We start from the raw sequence: 22,649 nt of genomic DNA, 5'->3' as shown, positions 1-22,649 counted from the left end.
AGATGCCTTATAACTTCCTTTCTTTTTTTCTTCTAACTGCATGCGTAATTATTGTCTACCCCACTCCTTTCTATAGTGCCTTCAGGCCTTGAAAGTATTTTTAAAAAATAAATAAATAGACAGCTTATTCTTTGGGTCCGATGAGTGATGCTTATCTGTTTCTTTCTTGAACTATAAACAGACAGAAAAACTATTTCACCTGTCTGCGAGAAGTGCAGCAGTAGCTGCCCCATAGTTTTATGCTGCACAGAGAAAGGTTGACACAGTTAAACGTGGATATAACGAAATTGATGAATTCCCCCAACAATTCGTTACAAACAGGTTTTCGTTATATGCAGTTTCAGCACAAAAATTCATAAATGAAACGCACAAGTTAAAAGGGGAACTGAAGGCAGCGCTAACACAAAACATTTATTTAATGACAAAAAACTGCGTTATTTTGCTCTATTGCTTTTTCATGAACGATGGCAATATACAACACTGCTTCGTCGTCCTCTGGCCGTGGCCTCTGAGAGTGGTTTCAGCAACGTGATGGCGCATTGTGGGAGCTAAGCACAGAGGCCACGGTCTAAAGAACCCGCGGCGCAGCGCAAGACTGCAAAGCGCGTGACGAGTCTACCTCTGAAGATCAGTCATCACCGTGGCATCAGACAGTTTCCAGGAGCGCATAATCTGACATCTCCTTGGTTGTGGCGACACAGTTGTCCGCATAAAAAAAAATCGCAAAGCTGCACGTCGTCAGGGGCTGCTCCATGCGCACGCAGCAAAACCACACGCGCGCATGGTGTCGAAAACAAAGAGCGAACAACACGGATACCACAAAATATTTGAAAAAGCACCCTCTATATGCGGCGCAAACTCAAAGCCTAAAGACACGGAGCAAGGATTTTTTAAAATTTTTACTGGCGTCCCATGGTGTCACATTAACGAAGTGCAGTTCAGAGACAAAAGCAGTTTTTTTTCTTTTGTTCTTCCAAAGAAAGCCTGCACGGTCAGTGTGGTGGTGCTCGCGAGCAGTTGGATGTAGAGTTACTGTATATGCTACCTTTATGTAGCAGAGTTGTGTGTGTCTTCCAAACGCCGCTAGCAACCATGCATTGCGGGGAAGCCGACATTCGGGCTAATTTTTGTATTTCTCAATGCTGCCACTTTAGCGAAGTGGATTGACACTAGTCATCAACAGTCAAGTTAATCACCGGTCCTGGACACGCCAAACATGTCGATCGGTGACATGGTAGCCATGTCACCTGCAAAAACGGAGTGCGGCTTTGACGCATAAATGTGGTTGCTAGCCAGATCAACGTGCAAACTCTACAACCTAAAGGTAGCATATACAGTAACTCTAGCTGGATGAGGTGTGAAGGGAGAGGGGAAGGGCACGACCGCGCATGTGCCCGTGGCGGCAAAAACGACGCCTCGCAGGGCGCAGAGGCCTGCCTGCCCACCTCACGCACACCTGCAGGCACAAACGAGCGCTCGCTCTCCCCTCGCCATCGCAGCGGCTTCTTCAAGCGCGCCATGCGCGACGTCACCGCTTCGCGCTCCGTCGGCGGCGGGGCAACTGCGGAAGATGCATGCAGCGCCTGCTCGTGCTAAAATGAAGAAAATTTGGGGCAAAATCCCTAGATTGTCAGAGGCAAAAATTTGTTATATCAAGGGTGTCTCCTGCTGCCACTTTGTTACATGGAGGTTGTAAATACATGCGCTTCTATGGAGTAACGGCGGGGAATAGAAAAACTGCGTAATATCGAGGAATTGGTCGTATGGAGGTTCATTATAGGCAGGTTTAACTGTATTGTGGTTTTCTTGCACACAGTTCGAAAGAAACAGATAAGCACAAAACACCACATGCAAAGGTAAGGCAATCCGCTAGTGCAAGTGAGATGACTTGCCACTTTTCATGAAAAGATACGGCCGCGACGAGCATTTACTCAAATTTCGTCACTTCCTTGTCACGGGTAGTTCCGTTCTGACATAACAGAGTGGTTGCATTTTGTGCGCGCCGGGCGCGATCAGTTTCGATATCGCCCTTAAAATTCGATGATGAATATCTCGAATTATGTGCTTGCTTAACTGGCCTCATGTCAATAATTAAAAAGTTATTTAACAAATTTTTATTAATGAGTCGCAACACTGCCATTTCAGCTGGGGCAAAGTATTTTCACCTCAACAAGAAGTTTGTGTGCCAAAATGACAGGAGTCTTACTGTCATAAGATTTTTATAAAAAATCTGTACTGTCTGAAAAAAAACACCCAATACACATACACACACACACGTGCCATATTCCATCTCAATTGTACCAGGTGGTTTTGCAACCAGCTCCAATTCTGCTAAAAAAATTTTAAAATCATGCTAATATATCTGAACATGGGAAGTAGTTATTCAAGCGATATTTTTCATTAAAGAAAATTTTGTGATGCCGCGACAGTGCTTCGAACTTCGTGCAAACTGAAACTGTGTCAAGCATTAAAATTGACACGAAACTATTAGAGCTGTGCGAATAGCAAAATTTTAAGTGCGAAGCCAATTCGAATATTGAAGGGTGAGTGCGAATCGAATCGAATATTTTTCGAATATTTCTCGAATATTTTCTAATACTTCGAAGCGAAATTACAGAAAAAAAAAGTTGGAGAGGATTCTTAAGCATATTCTTATGAGATAGCAACATGAAAGCGCTCCTTTTCGCTAGGTTGATGAAGCACTGGCGGGGTGATGTTTCATAGTTAAGACATCAAGAATGAGGCAATGTAGAGGTCAAATTGTATTTATGTACTATCACGCTCAGTATGAGCTACATCACGCGAGCGTGTAGCCAAGCGCTCTGCAAGGATGTACAGTGGCGCCGATTATGGCATATTTTCGAGTTATCGGAAGAGAGTTTGGCTGTCCCTGAGAACGCGTATCGCCTCCACTTGCTTTCACCCTCACCCTCGTTTTGCACTGCGGTGATATCAGCTTCGAAAATGATAACTTCGAGGGTGAAAGCAAGCAAGTGGGGGCGATGCACGCTCGCACGAGCAGCCAAACACTCTCCCAATTACTCGAAAATATGCCATAATCGGCGCCACTGTACAACCTTGCAAGCGCACGGCCACGCGCTCGCATGAAGTGGCTCATACTGAGTGCAATAGTACATGATTTGAGGCAACCAAAGTGTTGCCGAAAACACTTTAAACATGATAGGCAAAGATGCCATTTCCTCAGCCTCTTCTCCTCTTTCAACTTCTGTGGAAGCCCAACTGATGTGGTGGACAAGGGTCTGCTCCCTTCAAGTCCGGAGTTCCAAATCTGCCTCACAGACGTCATTATATAAAAACATCTGAAATTTTGGATGCTAAAAAGCTTCGGCGTCCAATTTTTCGGACTTCCTGCCCAAATTTTAGGTCCAAAACCGCATTAATTGATCCCCCACCTCTGCCACATCTTTCATCCCATGTTGGAACCAGCATTCCAACATAGAATGAATACATTTGCGACTGTAGCGCAGCTTGAAAGGCAGCTTTGCCGCAATACGGGGGTGTGATGAGGTGAAGCATATTGAAAATCTAGGGACCGCTTCCAATCGGACGTCGACTGTCTCTTGGCTAAGTTCGACCGTAATGGACCTTGAAAGGCAGCTTTGCCGCAATACGAGGTTGTCATGAGGTGACGCATATTGAAAATCTGAAGGGGTCACTTTCAATCGGACGTTGACTGTATTTGTCTTTGGGAAGTTCGAATAGTAAAATTCCAGTGCGAATCGAATCGAATAGCAAACACTATTCGAAAAATATTCAAAATTTCGAATATTCGCACACCCTTAGAAATTATTGCTTAGAGCCAATGCTGTGAGATATGTTTTTTTAATCTAAAGGTGCCGAACTTTCATGATGACAGAGTTTTTTATGACCGCGGGGGGTAGAGCCCAAGCCTGTACCTCTCATTTCATTAAATGTGCATTTGTTCGCTTATGTGCAGGTCCTGCAAAATGGAACACGTGTGCACTCACACCGGCCCATTGCTTCTGAAATGGAAAGCTTCCCAGATGATTTATCTACCATAGAAAGCAGGTCACATAGTCAATTTGCAACTGCAGTGCTCATAAAATTCAAGGGTTTTCAAGGAAAGAAAAAAATTCCAGGACTTTCAAAAGCATTTAAAACATATTTTTCTAATTCACGGGTCCTCAAGGGACCTGTACACACAAACTGCAAAATCTGCAACATACCTGCACTCTTGGCAACAGGTTGCCAAACGTGAGAATTCAGAGCTTTAATTGCAGGTGCATCACCTGTATGCTTACGATGTCAAGTCTTTGTTGTACCATAAAGGTTACAAATAATACAGTAGAACCCCGCTGATACGTTTTTGAAGGGACCGTAGGAAATAAACGTAAGAGACGGGAAACGTAAGAGCCGAAAAACAGGAAAAACGGCAAAATATTTAGTGGTACAGAATTTTATTTCAATTCTTACGAGCAGCACGAAAATTGGCGCGCTCAGCCGCGATCTAGTCGATGGATAGAAACGCGGAGCTTACGACGGCCTCATCCACAGAAATGTAATCAACGTATGTGATTTTTTTAAAACCAACAGCTGTAGGCATGAAAACTAAGTACACGCAATCACGACCGGCGCGGCGAGTCCGACCACGAACTGCACGCACGACCATGCAAGCTCCAACCAGCTCGAACTCCTCCCGCTCTCCGACAAATAACGATGATGATGAGTCTACGCCAACGCGATGGCAGAAGTGAATGCCAATCTCGAAGGCCTTGCTTTTGCAAGCAGTTACGTCATACACGCCATGTTTGTGCAATGCAAATCTCAAAGGCTATGCTTTTGTCAATAGTAAATGCCAATCTCGAAGGCCTTGCTTTCGCGAGCAGTTACGTCATAGACGCCATCTTTGCAATTTGAATCTCGAAGGCCATGCTTTTGTTTGCATCAATTGAAAGATTCTGTTGCTTGCGCCTCTCATGCGGCTAATATTACGGTCAAACGAGGCCAGGCTGCGTGAAAATGCACCATGGCGGCTCTCTTTGGTAGTCACTCGGTCGGCTCCGAGCGCACTTCGCGACGTATCATACGGGAACGGTCCGACAGTTACGACGTAACAGCGGGGTTCCCAATACATTGTATCCTATGGGAGCTATGCCGGGACCGGCGGAAAACGACGTAACAGCCAGGAAAACGCAGCAGTAAGGAACGTAACAGCGGGGTTCTACTGTAATAACAAAAAACCATGAGTCTTTCTAGCTACAATTCCATTTTGTGCTGATTCAATATTACGTATTATAGATACCTTGTCGTATTCAGGACTTGTCACAGGCATAGCTGTGGGGCAGATCTCAGCTAGCTGGACTCCAAGTTCTGTGGCTTTGTCAGCATCAGTAGGCTGCTGCCCAAAGAAGGACGTCACATCTTTGACTTCACATATTAGAAGCTCTACTTCTACTTTTTCCTGCAAGAAAAGACCAAAACACTATTATGCACTAATCAGAGATACATGTAAATTCATCAGCACTTTCCTCACCATATACATAGATAGTCACTGTCACAGTACAAATATTAGTGAATGCCTTTCACTGCTTATTTCCTAAATTGGTGCACCAGTACATAGAAGATCAAAAAGCCGTACAAAAAGAACTTTTAAAAAAGTAAGAGACATGGAAATACCTTAATGAATCACTATGCTACAGGCACTGAAACTCAAAAGCGAACACATTAAAGCTATTTTAAAAAAGTAAATGCTTATTTTGTTGCAGGATCCATTGCCCATGCATTTTTGTTCGCTCAAGTACCACAGGCGGTTAGCTCATGCACAGACAGTGCGCAATAGGGCAGCAACACACCTGCAATGAAGCCTGTACAGTTGCCCTTGATAACCAAACTGGGCCTGTCGGACTTTTCAGGTGAAGCAGATCGAGCATGTGCAAAAGCGCAGTACAAGAAGTGTTCAAGTACTGAGACACTTCGAAGAGACTAGCTGGAGCATGCATGGCCATTAAATGGACCCTGTGGCTCTTTTCACAGACACCATGATCTCTCTTGAAGGTAGGTCACAGGTGCTCATGCATCTTTGAAGAAAGGCTGCCTAACTCAAGTAACACTGCGTGGTTCTGATGGCAGCACAATTTCAGACGACTGCACCAGCATGTGGCAGTGCTTTCCAATAAATTATGGTGGCTCACCACTTTGTTCAACTTGCCATGAGTACTTCGCAATTCATTTCACACAATGCAGGGCATAATGAAACATCCGAGATACATTAACGAAAACAACACAGACAATGAAGCCAAGGAAAGTGTAGGGGACATTATTTGTAGTCTTAACTGTATTGTAGTAATTATGATATAAATGTGAAGAAATTAAAGTGGACAAAAAGACAACTTTCTGCCAGCAGGGACCAAACCTGCAACCTTCGGATAATGCGTCCGATGCTCCATCAATTGAGCTACAGCGGTGGTCATCCTCCCATCCATTTTATTGGCTATTTCTGAGCATGTAAACCTCAGAGTGTTAGTCAGCGCCTTCTTTCGTTTATCTGAGGTACATATAAAAATAACCACGAAAATATGGCTGGATGCCTACAAATAAAACTTTTTGCAGCATAAAAATCAACCACCACTAACGTAATCCTCACAAAGAGCACAACATAGATGGAAGTAGTTTTGCATGTTTTGGCAATTTTACTTACTGAAGGAAAACGGGCATCTGAAGAAACTCCAGAGAAACTCCTCTTGCTCTGTGCAGCTCCTGCATGGCAATTCAATATACCACCTCATTTGCTGTTGCATAACCATACAGGGTTTCTCAGTTATAATGCAGGAAGCTTTAAAGAAGTATAAACACCATACATGAATAGGAGCAGGCGCATGTCGTTCAGAGCCTTGTTGATCAACTGCCCGTAATTATTTTAGTCCCTGACAAACAATTAGGGTAGAATTCAAATTCATTTTCAGTTTATTAGGAATGCGCAAATAGCAAGTTTGAGGTTCGAAGCGAATAGCGATTTGGTCGAATAATTTCGACTCGAACGGTACATATCACATATTAAGAAAAATTAGCATATTTGTTATCACCCAACTAACTTGCACAATATTTTTAGGAATTAGAACTAGGCCTGTGTGAATGTCACTTTTTTGGTTCAAAGTAAAGCGGAAGCAACTCTGAATAGTAGCAAGATTTGTATAGCAGTAGGGTGCAAGTTATAACAGGTAAAATACATTACATTTTAAAAATTACTACACTTAACGCATATAAGCCTGTATAACAAGCCTTTAAATTTAAAAGGATAATTGAGGTGAAAGTAACGTGTACGTTTAACCTTGAAGTGTGGCTTCACGGCAGTGCAGATTTCCCCTGAATGGGTGGTTTCACGGCAGAGAACCCCCATGCTACAGTGAAATCACCTTTACAGGGGGGTTATACAAGCTCAAATGTACACATATTCGTTCATTTCGAATACTTCAAAATTTCGAATAATTTGAATTCGTGTCGGAGGGAATTCGAATACTGTGATATTTGTTAGAATACTTGAAGCGCCCACCCCTACAGTGTATTCAAGGTTTTTTTAAATGAAAGGCAAAAAATCATCATTCAACTTTGTGGGGGTGCTATCACCAAAAAGCATTGAGCATCATAATTTGACTGTGACGAAGTCACATTACTGAAATTTGATTTGAATCTCGCCTTTTAAGCTTAAGCCATTACAGTAAACCCTATTATGATACTTGTTTTAAAAATAGATCTTGTAAAACAATGACCAGCTGCTGCACTGTAAACTTTTGTACACATTCTATGGTGAAATAAATTGTTTCCTAAAGTTCTTCCATGCTACATTACCAGTGGTCAGGCCCGCAGCCAGGAATTTCTTTCAGGGGGGGGGGGCACTTATTGAAAACCTTGGCTTTTTGAGAAAAACACCTATTTTTATTATTTATTTTTGGTAAAAACACATACTTCACCAAAATTTCAGGGGGGGGGGCTAGGGCCCCTCCCCCCTGGCTACGGGTCTGCCAGTGGTATCAACTAAGTCTGCTACTGGGTGTCTGACAAGTGCAAAATGCCACAAAATAAAAATTTTAGAACCTGCATGTGTCTGCATGCTACGGATGTTGCACATTCATAAAATAGGAAGTCTTCCAGCCTTCCTCATACAACCAGCCTTGTGCACTTGTGTCTATGGCTAAGACGTCACTCCTCTTGAATGCGGCGCAGACCAGCAGCGGCGAGCCGCGCGCAACGATGGCGGAGTCTACGCGCGCGTGCGCCGGCGCCAGCGTGTCTGCCGCGCCAACGACGCCACTCCTCCCGAACGCGCAGACCAGCAGCAGCAAGTCGCGCGAGGTGCCAGCTCCGGTGACCCAACTGTGTGACATTACTGATCCTCGCGCATGCGCAGCACGGCTCATGACCCTCCACGCGAAATCGGCTCCGTCTATGCAAGTGTAGTTAATGCTACCAAATTTTTCTGAAATGATGTCGTGTTAGTAGAGTCACAGGCATTGAGCAAATAACATGGCCAGCACTTGTTTCTTGTGCTCCTCTTTTATTTTCACTTCAGCCTCCCTTTCCGCCTGCCTCGCCATGTGTTCTAAGCGGCATGTGGACGCATCATCTTTATTATCGTCACATTAGTGATCTTTCTTTGCTTCGAAACTCTCCTCACTTCTACACTTTTGGCAGACCTGCTGTTGCTGCTTTGTTGGCTTGGCCTGTGCTTCAAACAGATTGTGAAAGTGCATGGGACTTTGGAGTCTCAGAACATCTGCTGCGCAAGAGCTGCCCAAGGTAAAAAGTGGTTCCACTTGCACTCCACCTCCAGCGTGGCCAACGAGCCGGTCGATGGCGACACAAGCTCACTGCCTATCTGGTTCGCCCAGAGAGTCACCGCCTTTGGACAAGCAAAAATCAGCTACAGCTTCTATTTCAGACAAAACAATGCCCACAAGAATAAAGTAAGGCATAAACTGTTTATCTTATGAGAGCGACATCCACTATAAAATGTCTAGGACCAATGTGAGTTCAGACACAAATCTAGTTCGGCTGCAGTCCACAGCCCCCAAATGACTATGGCAAACTGGCTCAGCCATACTCACATTGCAGTCAATCGCGCCACAAACATCAACACATTCTCTGTGTGAAGCTTACTGCAAGGAAGCACTGCTGGCTTGTGAGCTTCAGCAGTTCATTCGTAAGCTACATGACGGAAGCAAACTGGAAAAAGGCCTGCTGACGATAGCGGTGCCAGGCGATCAGCAGCAGTGCTGCAGACACTGCTTATGTACGGTGTCTCCAGCATTATAGCTATACAGTAGAACCCCGCTGTTACGTTCCTCACTGCTGCGTTTTCCCGGCTGTTACGTCGTTTTCCGCCGGTCCCGGCATAGCTCCCATAGGATACAATGTATTGGGAACCCCGCTACGTCGTAACTGTCGGACCGTTCCCGTATGATACGTCGCGAAGTGCGCTCGGAGCCGACCGAGTGACTACCAAAGAGAGCCGCCATGGTGCATTTTCACGCAGCCTGGCCTCGTTTGACCGTAATATTAGCCGCATGAGAGGCGCAAGTAACAGAAGCTTTCAATTGATGCAAACAAAAGCATGGCCTTCGAGATTCAAATTGCAAAGATGGCGTCTATGACGTAACTGCTCGCGAAAGCAAGGCCTTCGAGATTGGCATTTACTATTGACAAAAGCATAGCCGTTGAGATTTGCATTGCACAAACATGGCGTGTATGACGTAACTGCTTGCAAAAGCAAGGCCTTCGAGATTGGCATTCACTTCTACCATCGCGTTGGCGTAGACTCATCATCATCGTTATTTGTCGGAGAGCGGGAGGAGTTCGAGCTGGTTGGAGCTTGCATGGTCGTGCGTGCGGTTCGTGGTCGGACTCGCCGCGCCGGTCGTGATTGCGTGTGCTTAGTTCTTTCATGCCTACAGCTGTTGGTTTTAAAAAAATCACATACGTTGATTACATTTCTGTGGATGAGGCCGTCGTAAGCTCCGCGTTTCTATCCATCGACTAGATCGCGGCTGAGCGCGCCAATTTTCGTGCTGCTCGTAAGAATTGAAATAAAGTTCTGTACCACTAAATATTTTGCCGTTTTTCCTGTTTTTCGGCTCTTACGTTTCCAGTCTCTTACGTTTATTTCCTACGGTCCCTTCAAAAACGTATCAGCGGGGTTCTACTGTACTATGCTTATGCAGTGTAGCCATAATGGCTACTTTTTTATAGCAGATCAGCTGTGTCACAATGTGGCTGCCATGGAAAATGCACCCCCATTCCATTTTCTCAGTGTGGCAAGGAAATTTGGCCATTCAAAATAAACATCCATTGGCCTGCAAACAGCAAGCATGCTGCTGTGCTGCTAACAGAGACATGCAGCTTTTGTGCTATGCACCTCTGCCTAATCACACCACCAAATGTGAACACATTACAGAACAACTATGTTTGAAATGCAATCAATGTGCCACTGCAAAGTGGCAGCCAACACACCCAAGAGTTGTGTCAAAAGCAAGCAACACAACGAGGAAGAGCAAGCACATAAGCAACTGCATCAACGCCCCCGAGCAAGTAACCAGACCTTGTAGGTCAACCAATCAAACGCTCCTGCTCCTTATGATATAACAAGTTGCACTCGGATGACATTATGACGAGCGACAAGGGTGCTGGAAAGGGCAGAAAAAAAAAACACGGGATTATTTTTAAAATTTGTGGCGACCCTATGGAGCAATGTGCTGCCACACTAACCAAAATGATCATCATGGCACTTTGTACGTGATGTGGGTACTGATAAGAACAGCGTAAATATATGTCACCAGTGGTTGAGAGGCCCATTAATCTGTCAGTGCAAGGTAAGGGAGGGGAGGAGGTGAATGTCCGTCTTCTCTACGAAGCTTGACTATGGTGGCAGAGCTAGCTCTACATGCAGCCAAGCCAAGTTCGTGACGCCCATATTTGGTTATATAGAGAATATCGTTATACTGAAGTTTGTTCAGTATAACGATATACATGGTTCAGTATAACGGTATACATGGCCTCTAATTTTGAAGGTTTCTTCACATTCAGAAGGTCTTTTATTTGATGACAACTACAAAAATTTGCACACTTTTTTAGGCAAACGGGTGCAAAAGGTGGAATAGGTAAGTGATCATAAGAAAGGGAGCATTAATTAACCTGGCATGATGCAAAAAGAACCTGCTGAATAGAGAAATTTCATCTCGAATCAAATCGAATAGTGCTGAATAGTTGCCAAAAATACTGAATATTAAATACCAAAGTGCACATGTACATGGAAATGTTGAATGTTGATGGAAAAGCCGCCATTCTAACCAGCAGCCGCACTCCTGACAAGGAACAGTGGCAATTTGTTTGGGAATAACGGTAATTCATGTAAGAGCTTCTTTTCTTGGCTCTTTGGCAAGTTCCTGGCTTAATCGTTGTGCTTCACCGTCATAAGTGCTATGGATTTATAAAACTTTCGGCCCTCATTCACAGGAGTGTTAAGAGGGTTGCTATTCCCCAAGCCATAAAAACTGCGCGACAAGATACAAATTTGTGAAGTTACTGAATAGGTGGTGCAGCAGTGGAAACTGTAGAGTGACCAAATGTTCAGATGTGACACCAAGCGGCAAGGTTTTCAGAGGTAAAAAAAGGCGGAAGTACCGGGACGCACTTCAATGGCAACAGAACCTGGGCTGCTGGGAATCATAGTTAAAAGGGCTGGCTTGACAACTTTAGCAAGGATGAGTAGCCAGTTCAGTGTTTCTGTGCCAATGAATTTCCATTGTGAAATGCACTTGCATGCATGTCTCTTTCTTTTCTTTTCTTTTTTGATCTGCGGAAATTACACATAATCTCCTTTAACATAAACATGCTTTAAAGTTAGGATTCTGCAAATATAACTTTTATAGTTTGAAGCGAGGTCCAAGCGAATGGTAATTACTATCAGATAATTAGAAAGCTAATGCAAAAAGCAGCAGGCTTTCAATAGTAGTACGATACAAATTATAGGTGGTAAGATAGTTACATTTTAAAAGGGTCCTCAACCATTCCTCATGCTTGGTAAAAATATACATATAGCAAAAAGCAGATGCTGCTGTGAACAACTCAGCCAAATCTAGCAGTAGTGTGTGGCAAGGATAGTTCACAAGCTGAACACAAAGTTGCCACTTTCTCAAGCACCCTCCCTTCATACAGAGGCCTGTACTCCGTCTCGTCAGAGGGCTGTCATACAGCAGACCTTTCGTAACACAACAGATTGTTGCTATTCATCAATAGCTAGCATAAACAAAGAGTGGCGTTTGGATCAGATGCACTTGTTGCCATGGGGTGCCACCACATGCAGAGCTCTCTAGTCTGCTAAAATTACATAGCAGCAACACTAGCACACTTCAGAATCACACCTGTCGAGAGTGATCATGTTTCATGACGCACGCTCAAGGTCAAGACGTGTGCATGACATAGCTTCTTTCCCCAGTGTGATCCTTCCCTGTGTAGCTTCTAGCACACTAGTCGGGACGAAAGATGAGAGAATGTGCTTAACGCGTGTGACAAATCCCTGTAATGCTGCTCGTTCTCGACAGATTAGAAACATTTTTGCGGCGATCAATTCGGGAGGCACTAAACTCCGATACTGAGGTCAATCGACTACTTGGAGAAGTGGTTCAGGACCCCTTTAAAATTTGCCATAGTTAGCCCATATAACACTTTTAAACTTGAAAAAAGATAATTAACCAGGATGCAGGTACTCTGCACACCTGGCCTTGAAGGATGGCTTCGCAGCAGTGAGAATTTCCCCTGAGTAGACTGTTTCATGGCATAGCAGTGCCACACTGCTGTGAAACCAAGTTTTCAAGTGGGTTATAAGCAGTAAAAATACCACATTCGTCCTTTACTGCCACTTACACTAGCCATAACACTACAAGACTTCACAATACACAGTCCAATAATTAGCTCTTCTTATCCGCGCATTGCATTTTGAGAGAAACAGCAACATCACAGTAACTTCGGATGACACATTTTTTTGGCTAGTAAATTTTTTTCTCCCCCTTTCTTTGAAACGTATAGAGTTCTCAGGGATGTTACCAAGGTCCTCTCATTTTGAGCAATTTTCGGAGCAGCATAATTTTCATTTTAGAGCAGTTGGAACAGGTAATTTAGTTATTAAAGCACATTCAAGCATCTATTTCCACATTTTGGTGCACTTCAGAACACTTTGAAGGAGCAAGCTGCATTTAGACGCTTTGGATGTAGTTAAATAACCTCCCCAGCCATTTTCTTAAAGGAACCCTCACTAGTTTTGGGCATCACAAGCAAATGTGTGGTGCACAGATCCCTCGGCAGCGATTATGTCTGAAAATTATGAAGAGCCAGTGTGCCATCAAAACAGTCAAAACCGAATTCCTTGTGCACTTCTTTTCGCGGATGCTGCACTTCAAGTGAGAGAGAAAGTGAAAGCTAACACGAACATCTCTATGTCATGGGCACTTGTTGGGACATCCACAACCAGTCTATGGAGTACCACACATACATGCTTGCCTGACAGGTCGTGAAAAGTGACTGACCACTGCATGAGACTTCTTGATCCAAAGTGGGGCGTGTAACGCCGTCACTAAAAGCGCACCAAGAAGCAAAACAAATAAAAGAAAAAGAGGGATGGCGGGGCTCGCCATATCAACATAACGAGCATAGTTCCGCGTCTCTGGCAGTAGGAGATATGCAGTGCTTGCAAACGCTAGCCAAGGCAAAGGTTCGCTTTGGCAATGAACCTCGCCTCATTTAAGCACGGTAACGGAGAATTCCATTCCTTCTAGCATGTCCAATAATGAATAAATTTGAAAAAACTAATCAGATCTTGAGAAAAAAAATAGATACGAAAAATATTCTTTGAAAACTTATGAAACGCTCACCAGATCATGCATTACAACTTCCAGTTATTAACCAAAATCTGCAATAAGTTCACAACAACGTACCCATAACTGCAAATCAAACTGCAGAAAAAGCTATCTAGCAAGGAATTGTGTTCAACCAAAGCTGCTGTCATCTCAGTGCTGGGCAGTATCGAAGATACATGTATCTTAGATACTAGCTTAGATACTCTGTGGGTATTTTGTATCTGTATCATGATACGTCTCGAAAGACGAGCATCTGTATCTGTATTTTCGATACATTCGATAATGTATCGTGTATCTTAAGATACAAGATACTTCGATCGCAACACAACCGTGCGAAACAATAATCGCTGCCCAAGCTCCGCTTCTCAAGCTGGTGCTGGTGCCACTAAGCCATCTGAATAGTCTAAGGGCAGTGACGTAAATTTATTTTTCCGCCAGAGTCCTCCAATGAGGGCAGAAGATCAGGAAGACAAGCGCACGGACGTCTACGCCCGGCCCACGTACCTTTTGCTTTCTCGATTCTTTGCTTTTTAGTTCCGCCAACGCCCTGACACTTGCTCTTAGCCAGTCCTGCTCCGCGTACTCCACCACGTGTGGCGCCTATCGCGCGAATTCTGATGTTGCTATAGTGTATGTAGGAACAGCGCGAGCGTAAAGCACGGGACGAAGAAGGAACACATACGACGACACGAGCGCTGACTATCAACTGTTTATTTCCTGCATTTGCCACTTATAAATATACATGAACCATCAGCAAGAACCAGGAAAGGAAAGGAGAATAGGCGATCCTTAAAGAGCATCTCATCTTTGTGCTGACTGCCAGCGATCTAAAAGCGCAAGCTCTTTGCCTGATAATGCCAGGGATACGACACTCACACATTTGTTACCCGCACGTGCAATGTTCTTAGCCGCAATAATTTCCCTAACCTGCTTGTCTTTGTGACTACTGGTATTCCACATTGCCGACAATGAATGCTTAGGTGTTCCTGTTTACTTTCATTGACATTGTAGAGATGTTCCTTTAACCTGCTATTCACACACATGTTCTTCTGTGAGTGTGGCATCCCTGGCATGTGTGAGTGTGGCATCCCTGGCATTATCAGGCAAAGAGCTTGCGCTTTTAGATCGCTGGCAGTCAGCACAAAGATGAGATGCTCTATAAATATCACCTATTCTCCTTTCCTTTCCTGGTTCTTGCTAATGGTTCATGCATATTTATAAGTGGCAAACGCAGGAAATAAACAATTGATAGTCGGAGCTCGTGTCGTCGTCCCGTGCTTCTTCGTCCCGTGCTTTACGCTCACGCTGTTCCTACATTTATGATTCAGCAACTTGCCCAGAGAGCTTCACTACTATAGTGTCGTGACTGAAGATTCTCTTGCGTCTTGCTTCGTAACAAAATGTGATGCGTGCAAGAATGGGGTTGCTTTGTGTCTCGTAGATTTTACATATTAGCGATTAGAAGTATCTCGTGGATGTAAGTTTGACTTGCATTCAATGAATTAACTTATATGCAAAGAAGATTCTAACGACTTTAACACAACTGGTGCTGATGCTAGATCTAATAGAGCAAGCGTTTACCTAACAGAAAATACCTTGGCGTACCGTATTTTTCACTTCCTGCTATATTTATTCAATGAATTTATGAAACCATAATTTGATTATTAGCAAAAGTGCTTTCTTAGCGGTCATTTCGCATCCCACAGATTACCTAGGTCTCTGTACTGTTTTTCAGGTCTGGTCACTGCAGTATGTCTTTTGTAATGCGCTCCCAAAATAAGATATCTGCTTTATTCTTCTGTCTGCTTTATTTCTACTACTGTTTACACATTTACACGTTGCCAAGGCGATTATGAAAACAAATACATAATTATGTGGGCATGCCTTGAGTATACAGTACAAAACACTCTGCTTACCGCTTAGGAAAATAGCAAAATGGAGTTTGCATTATAATAACGGAAATTATTAGGAGCCATCTTAAAGATGTTAGGAAGGGGATTCGAGAAACGTTGTTTTACTGAATGCCCCGTTTTATTCATGAGCGACCCAACGAGCCGTTTCAGCCAATTTTCCATAGGCACTGAACTTTCTACTGTCTCAACAGGTAAGTTGACAATACTTCATGCTCATAGCTATTAAAGGTGCCGTCTGTATTGTGTTTCTGTATTAATTCAATGTGAATGTTTGATACAAAACCATCTCTCTTATGTATACTTACATTTGTTTTCCTCTTTTAGACTTCTTAAATATTTTTCGTATTACTGATCGCCACATAATGGGAGCTATAAGTGGCAATATCGCGAATAGCGACGGTGTCCTGCGACGCTTTGTGCAACTATACAATACGTCTGAGACGTTTGTGTGTTGCACATGTTCTCTCGTTGAATAAAAATTGCTAAAAGATTGCACGTTAGTGAGTATATCAACAAAGAATCCTTTACGCCAGCAGATAAGTAGAATATGAAAATTCGTTGCAGTTTTACGTCATCTACGTATACGCCAGTGGTCTCAAACTCACCTTATAGCCAGCGGGCTGCAGTCACGAAATTTAGTTCCAAGGGCCGGAACAGTGAAGATGGTGGGAGCGGGGGTCGGAGAGAGTTGAACAAAACGACGTTGAAATTTGAAAGGAAGCCTTTCCCATATCTCATATATGGGTCATTTATGAAGGGGATTTGGAGTCAGGTTTCGAGAAACATCGATACCGATGTACACAACGAGTGAAATCTGGACGCGGATTCTGAAATATAGAGTTTTCGTTCCACGGTTATCTTTCAGCACATGGTGATCACATGTCCTCACGAAAAGAATGCTTGAGACCAGTCATGTCTGTGTAGCTCACGAACGTACTTATTAAGAAAATAATAACAAATGGGACGAAGATCGTCATGTATGTGGGCCGGGCCGCAAGCGAAAGGTTTCAAACCCCTAGTGTACACCATGCGTCCCCCCCCCCCCCCAAAAAAAATATAGTCGTTACCAGCGTTGTTGCTGCTGTACATCTGTCCGGATATATGTAATTGCACAAGCTACCTCTTACGGACAAGGTAAAGTCCACGCCAGTATTTGCACTGTCGTGCGAAGGGTTCTTATTGAGGTTATTGTGATTAAATGGCAACCCGCTAGCTGGTCGGTAAGCTGAGCACGAATCCCATCAATTGCAAAAATGACAAGCAAGAACCGCTGTCAGCGAAGTGTATAAAGTGTTGTCCTGTGAAGAAGCTCAAACGCCAATAAGTTGTTCTGGAAGGAAACTACTGTACTTTGAGCAAGAAGGGCAAAACTTTTGAGACACTAACAGACATTTCATTCAAATGAAACAATATAGGTCACAGTTAAATTTTCAAGCAGACATTTTCGTGCATAGGTGTTTGCTGCTACAATACATGGATCTATAATAACCAGTTTGAGAATGTATCGAAGTATCTTAAGATACAATTGCCAAGTATCGTATCGGATACAATTTTTGCGGTAGTATCTTGTATCTGTATCTCAAATACTTCTTGCCTGAGTATCTTGTATCATATCGCGATACAATTTCAAAGTATCTTTGCCCAGCCCTGAATGTATGCATAGCAGAATATTGAATTTATAAATGAAAGCTTGCTTATTACCAAGGACTGCAGAAAGAGTTGCAGCTTTCTTCACTGGATCCATGTTACTTTCACCAACTTCCCCAGGATTCACTCCTGGCTGTCCAGGCCTACAGATAAAGGTAAAAAATTGTGTTACACTAACATTCCGCACATATAACCCATAAAAAAAAGCTTAAAGGCTGCACAAAACAGAGAAGAGGACATTAAAAGCCCTACAGCCATCATAAATATAATCACTTGACACACACGATGGCATGAAAATCACTTCTCACATCATGCACACAGTGATGTTTCCAAGCCTATTTTACTGTTCCCAAAATACAACTTTTACTAGTGATCCCAAGAATTCGCACAATACTTTTATTCAAAATGTTGCGACGTTATGTGTAACAAGCTACCAACAAACACCGCACTCTTCAGGTGCAGTGTCCACACATCTGCACAGACAACTTTTTGCAGCTTTTCTACTGGTGGCTAAGAAAAAGCAAGGAAAATATATTGAAATCCCTGCATATTTAAAGTGTCTAGATTTAACTTCAATGTGCCAGGCATCACTATGCATGATCATTTTGCTGAAATACCTACCATGTTCAACAGGTCTTTGACGTGCCAGAACCCAGCAGCTATGTCAAAAAAGTTGTGTTTATTTTCTCTGAGAATTAAACCAATAAACTGAATATCTACCTTGAGCCAATGATTAAAGCAGTCTTTTAAACAAAAATGCAATGTGACTGACTACACACAGCATTTGAATGGCTTGCTTGTAATGCAAAAATCGCCTCACTACCACACTGTCTTTATAGAAATAAGAGCATTGGGTGCTCCGGAATATAATTAAGGCATTTTATCCACCAAAACCACAATCTGGCTATCAGGCACACCTTGGCAGGGTACCTTTTATTTATATTGACCACCAGAGGTTCTGTCACATGACCCTTAAGTAACTGGGTGTTTTTACATTTCATCCCTGTTTAAAATGCTACTGCTGTGGCCGGGAAGAATGCCTTGGAATGGTTACGTAAATTTTACACATAGGGAGTCCATTACATTTCGTGCCTGAAGACAGGTTGATTGTAGGATATTAAACTACTTTTTCATACTGTCTTTGTTTAGCAATATGCAAGAAATGCTTTCCCAGCACTATGGTTCAGTTATGGTTCTCAGCCGTCAATGTGTTGGGGAACCCTTGTGGACAGGTCGAAGTGATGGCGGACCCCCCGAAGTGATGGTGTGACGAACCAGGAGGCGGGGGGTGGGGGGTGGCGCGATATGGGCCCGCTACTCAGTTAAAAGGAAGACAGAACACGCGAAGGAAATGCAGCGCTGTTGCAGTTGATGCAGCAGGCTCAGTTTTTAATTGAGGCATAAGGGCAGCCGAGGTGATCTTCTTCAGAATGTTGCTGCAGTTCCTGGAACTGGGACTAGGTCAGAACGCTTCCAAAAACTTTTTTTTTTTTGCGGGCGATATGGCATCGCGGAACCCCAGGCTCCACAGAAGTCCATTTGAGAACCAGTGAGTTAAACCTCATAATAAAGCCGGAAAAATTGGCAATTTGCTTTAATATCAAAACTTTGTGAAAATGAAATTTCACTTTGCATGCAAAATATAGTTCTGAAGGATTCTTTTCTACATGAAAAGTGCAGCAAGAAGCTATGAATACTATTAGGGCAGTATGAAAAAAACAAATTTCTATAATGTGAAAAAAAAAATCAATTTAGCTGAAACTGAAATGCAATGACCTGAGGTTCTCAGTCCTCTTCACGTGGCCATACGTCACATAAATCTGAGAAAAAAGGTCCAATGCACTGTGGTAACGAGTTTCAAGCGAAGCTATTGCACCTATTCTACCGCCTCAGCTTGTCATCGAAAACCCGGGTGTAGGCAAAAGTGGTTAGACGCCGATATTATACTAACAGAACCGAACCACTTTAGTGACTCAGCAAAATCGAAAGCCACTGCATGCCAATTAAGCAAAAGAGCTTGTGTGGTCTCGAAGGAGCCGCCCAAGGAACAAACAAACGCAGTACACACCATCGTGCAACGCACACATGGACATTTATTAACAGCTTTTACATAAGAACGAGCTCACCAGACAAATCTTATAAATAACTAGTAACATGACAAATAACTCAATATAATGCCAATACAATACACAAAACAACATAACATATACAATGAACCACGAATGCGGCATCGCCAATGTTCGACTCACCCCAGGAGTCCGCGGGAACGAGCCGCGCTATCGCACCCACGGACGTCTCACGAGTCGACCGTCCAGGCCACACTAGCCACCCAAGCCACACCAAAGCCCAAAAGAGTGAGTGCTCTTTCTCATGCACCCGCGTAGCCTTGCTCCTTTCCGTTTCATGATTCTTACTCCACCTTATGGGATTCCACAGAACAGAGTATAAGAAATACTGACTTCACATCAAACTTGACCAATTTCTTACATGAAAGGCAAAATAGAATGCCTCAGTAGATCACCAGCAAACACTTAATCCTGCTACTGCACTTGCCAGGTAAAAGTTATTGCAAAAGGAAAACAGAAGCAACCAGGACAGCCAAAGAAACAAATCTAATTCTGGGGTTTCATGCGACAAAACCATTATCTCATTATGAGTAGGCTTGTGCGAATAGTAAGTTTTAGGTTCGAAGCGAATTTGAAGCAAATAGTGATTTTGGTCGAATAATTTCGAATCGAATTCGAATAGTATATATCACATATTCTAAAGAAAAATTAGCATATTTGTCATGACCTAACCAACCTGCACAACGTTTTTTTTTAATTGTAACAAGGCATGTGCAAATGTCATTCTTTTTGGTTCAAAGGAAGTGGAAGCAACTTTGAATAGTAGCAGGATTTGGCTTTCGGTAGAATGCAAATGATAACCTGTAAAATATGTTACATTTTAAAAGTTACTGAACTTGGAGCATGTAAACCGGTATAACAAGTTTTTAAACTTAAAAAAATGATGAATCGATGTCAGGGTAATATGTTTATTTAACCTTGAAGTGGGGCTTCGCGGCAGTGCGGATTTTTCCTGGAAAGGTGTATTCACGGTGTAGCACCTCTCCACTGCAGCAAAACCATCTTTACAAGAAGGCAACTGCGGACAGTGCCGAATTTTCCTGGAAAGGTGTATTCACGGTACAGCACCCCTCCACAACAGTGAAACCACCTTTACAGGGGGGTTATAAGCAGACTAATATACAGTCTTGGGCAGTAACTAGTTACTAGTAACGCGTTACCGGTAACTAGTTACTTTTTTCAGTAACTTGTAACTGTTGTTACGGGGGGGGTTTAGTGAGGATTCTGCGAGAGCGACGATCGTAGCAGCAGCGCGCAGGGCGTAGCCAGAGAGCGAATTGTCGGTGTGTGCCAGCCGATGGCGATGGGCCTTCATGCTTGCCGATCTTCTTCCTCACAATCACCCCCGGTATGGAGAGGTAGCCATCCTGGCGATCTAGATAGAGGTCAGAGGATCATAATATGCCTTAAGGCGGTCAATGTGGACTGTCTCTCGCCCGCGACGACGGAGATCGGAAGATGGCGTAACGGGTTCGACCACGTAATTGACAGGGGAGGTTTGCGCAACCACGCGGTAGGGTCCGTGGTACTTTGGAAGGAGCTTAGATGAAAGGCCGGGAGCAGCAACTGGAGGCACCCAAAGCCACACGAGGGAGTCGATAGGAAAAGGGTCCGGAGGAGGCTTGGAGTCATGGCGCTGTTTTTGGCGACACTGTTCATCATAAGTGAAAGACCGGGCAAGTTGTCGGCATCTCTCAGCGTGCTGGGCGAGCTCAGACACAGGTTGGCAGTCGGCAGGATCTGGGTGATACGGGAGAATTGTATCAATCGTGCTGGAGGGCTCGCGGCCATAAAGCAAGAAGAATGGTGAGAATCCGGTAATGGCTTGGCAGGCGGTGTTGTACGCGTATGTGACAAACGGAAGTACAACATCCCAATTGCAGTGGTCTGAGGCAACGTACATAGACAACATGTCACCAAGGGTCCGGTTAAATCGTTCAGTTAAGCCATTCGTCTGTGGGTGATAAGCGCTAGTAGTGCGGTGAATAATTTGGCATTCAGATAGGAGGGATTGCAGCACGTCCGAGAGGAATACACGTCCCCGATCACTCAGGAGTTCACGAGGTGCGCCATGGCGAAGAATGAAGTTGTGTAGAATAAACGATGCAACGTCTTTTGCTGTTGAAGCAGGCAAGGCGGCGGTTTCAGCATACCTTGTCAAATGATCTACGGCAACGACAATCCATCGGTTTCCAGCACCAGTGCATGGAAGGGGCCCGTATAAATCGATGCCGACGCGGTCAAACGGGAGGGGTGGGCATGGGAGTGGCTGGAGAGGTGCTGTGGAGAGGTGCGAGACTGGTTTGCGTCGTTGGCAGGGGATGCAAGAGCGGACGTACTTGCAGACGAAGTTGTACATGCCCCGCCAATAATATCGTCGACTGAGCCGCATGTACGTCTTAGACACTCCACCGTGACCACACTGTGGGTCATTGTGGAAAGCGGAGCACAATTCTTTACGAAGATTACGGGGTACGACTAGTAACCATGTGCGGCCGTCGTTGTGGTAGTTGCGGCGGTATAAAAGTCCGTCGCGGATAGCGAAATGCTGTGCCTGGCGTCGCAGTGAGCGAGGTGCCGAAGCTGTCGGAGGGCTTGACAAAAAGTTCAAAATGGTGGCGATCCATGGGTCGTTTCGTTGTTCTGAGGCCATGTCCAGGATGTCAAGCGGCGACATATCTTGATCGCGAGTAGAAGTGCTGTCGTCTGATATGAGGGGAAAACGAGAAAGGGCGTCAGCGTCAGAGTGTCGGCGGCCAGAGTGATAGACGACGCGGATGTCGTAGTCCTGGATTCGGAGAGCCCAACGAGCGAGGCGGCCTGACGGGTCCTTCAGGTTCGACAACCAGCAAAGAGCGTGGTGGTCCGTTACGACGTCAAAAGGACGACCGTAAAGATAGGGGCGAAATTTCTGAAGAGCCCATATGATAGCCAAGCACTCTTTTTCTGTGACGGAGTAATTGGTCTCAGGTTTCGTGAGCGCACGACTGGCATAGGCGACCACATATTCGGTGTTGGCGTCCTTACGTTGTGCGAGCACAGCACCAAGGCCAACACCACTGGCATCAGTGTGAACT

General features: G+C 44.1%; 1 protein-coding gene across 4 annotated transcripts in view; it reads right to left on the bottom strand.

Annotated features, from left to right (window-relative positions):
• The window catches only part of LOC119380289 (serine/threonine-protein kinase 31-like), a 304,021-nt gene that overhangs the window by 239,994 nt on the left and 41,378 nt on the right, over positions 1 to 22,649 (bottom strand). For all 4 annotated transcript variants that reach the window (XM_049417828.1, XM_049417833.1, XM_049417831.1 and 1 more), the window contains exons 4-6: positions 17,501 to 17,589; positions 6,680 to 6,738; positions 5,285 to 5,443 (exon numbers count right to left, since the gene is read on the bottom strand). In XM_049417828.1, coding sequence (XP_049273785.1) covers positions 5,285 to 5,443; positions 6,680 to 6,738; positions 17,501 to 17,589 — 307 coding nt within the window. The remainder of the gene's footprint in view (positions 1 to 5,284; positions 5,444 to 6,679; positions 6,739 to 17,500; positions 17,590 to 22,649) is intronic.

The sequence above is a fragment of the Rhipicephalus sanguineus genome, chromosome 1, assembly GCF_013339695.2.
Source record: "Rhipicephalus sanguineus isolate Rsan-2018 chromosome 1, BIME_Rsan_1.4, whole genome shotgun sequence".
Taxonomy (NCBI): domain Eukaryota; kingdom Metazoa; phylum Arthropoda; class Arachnida; order Ixodida; family Ixodidae; genus Rhipicephalus; species Rhipicephalus sanguineus.
This window is presented reverse-complemented; position numbering and strand designations above follow the sequence as displayed.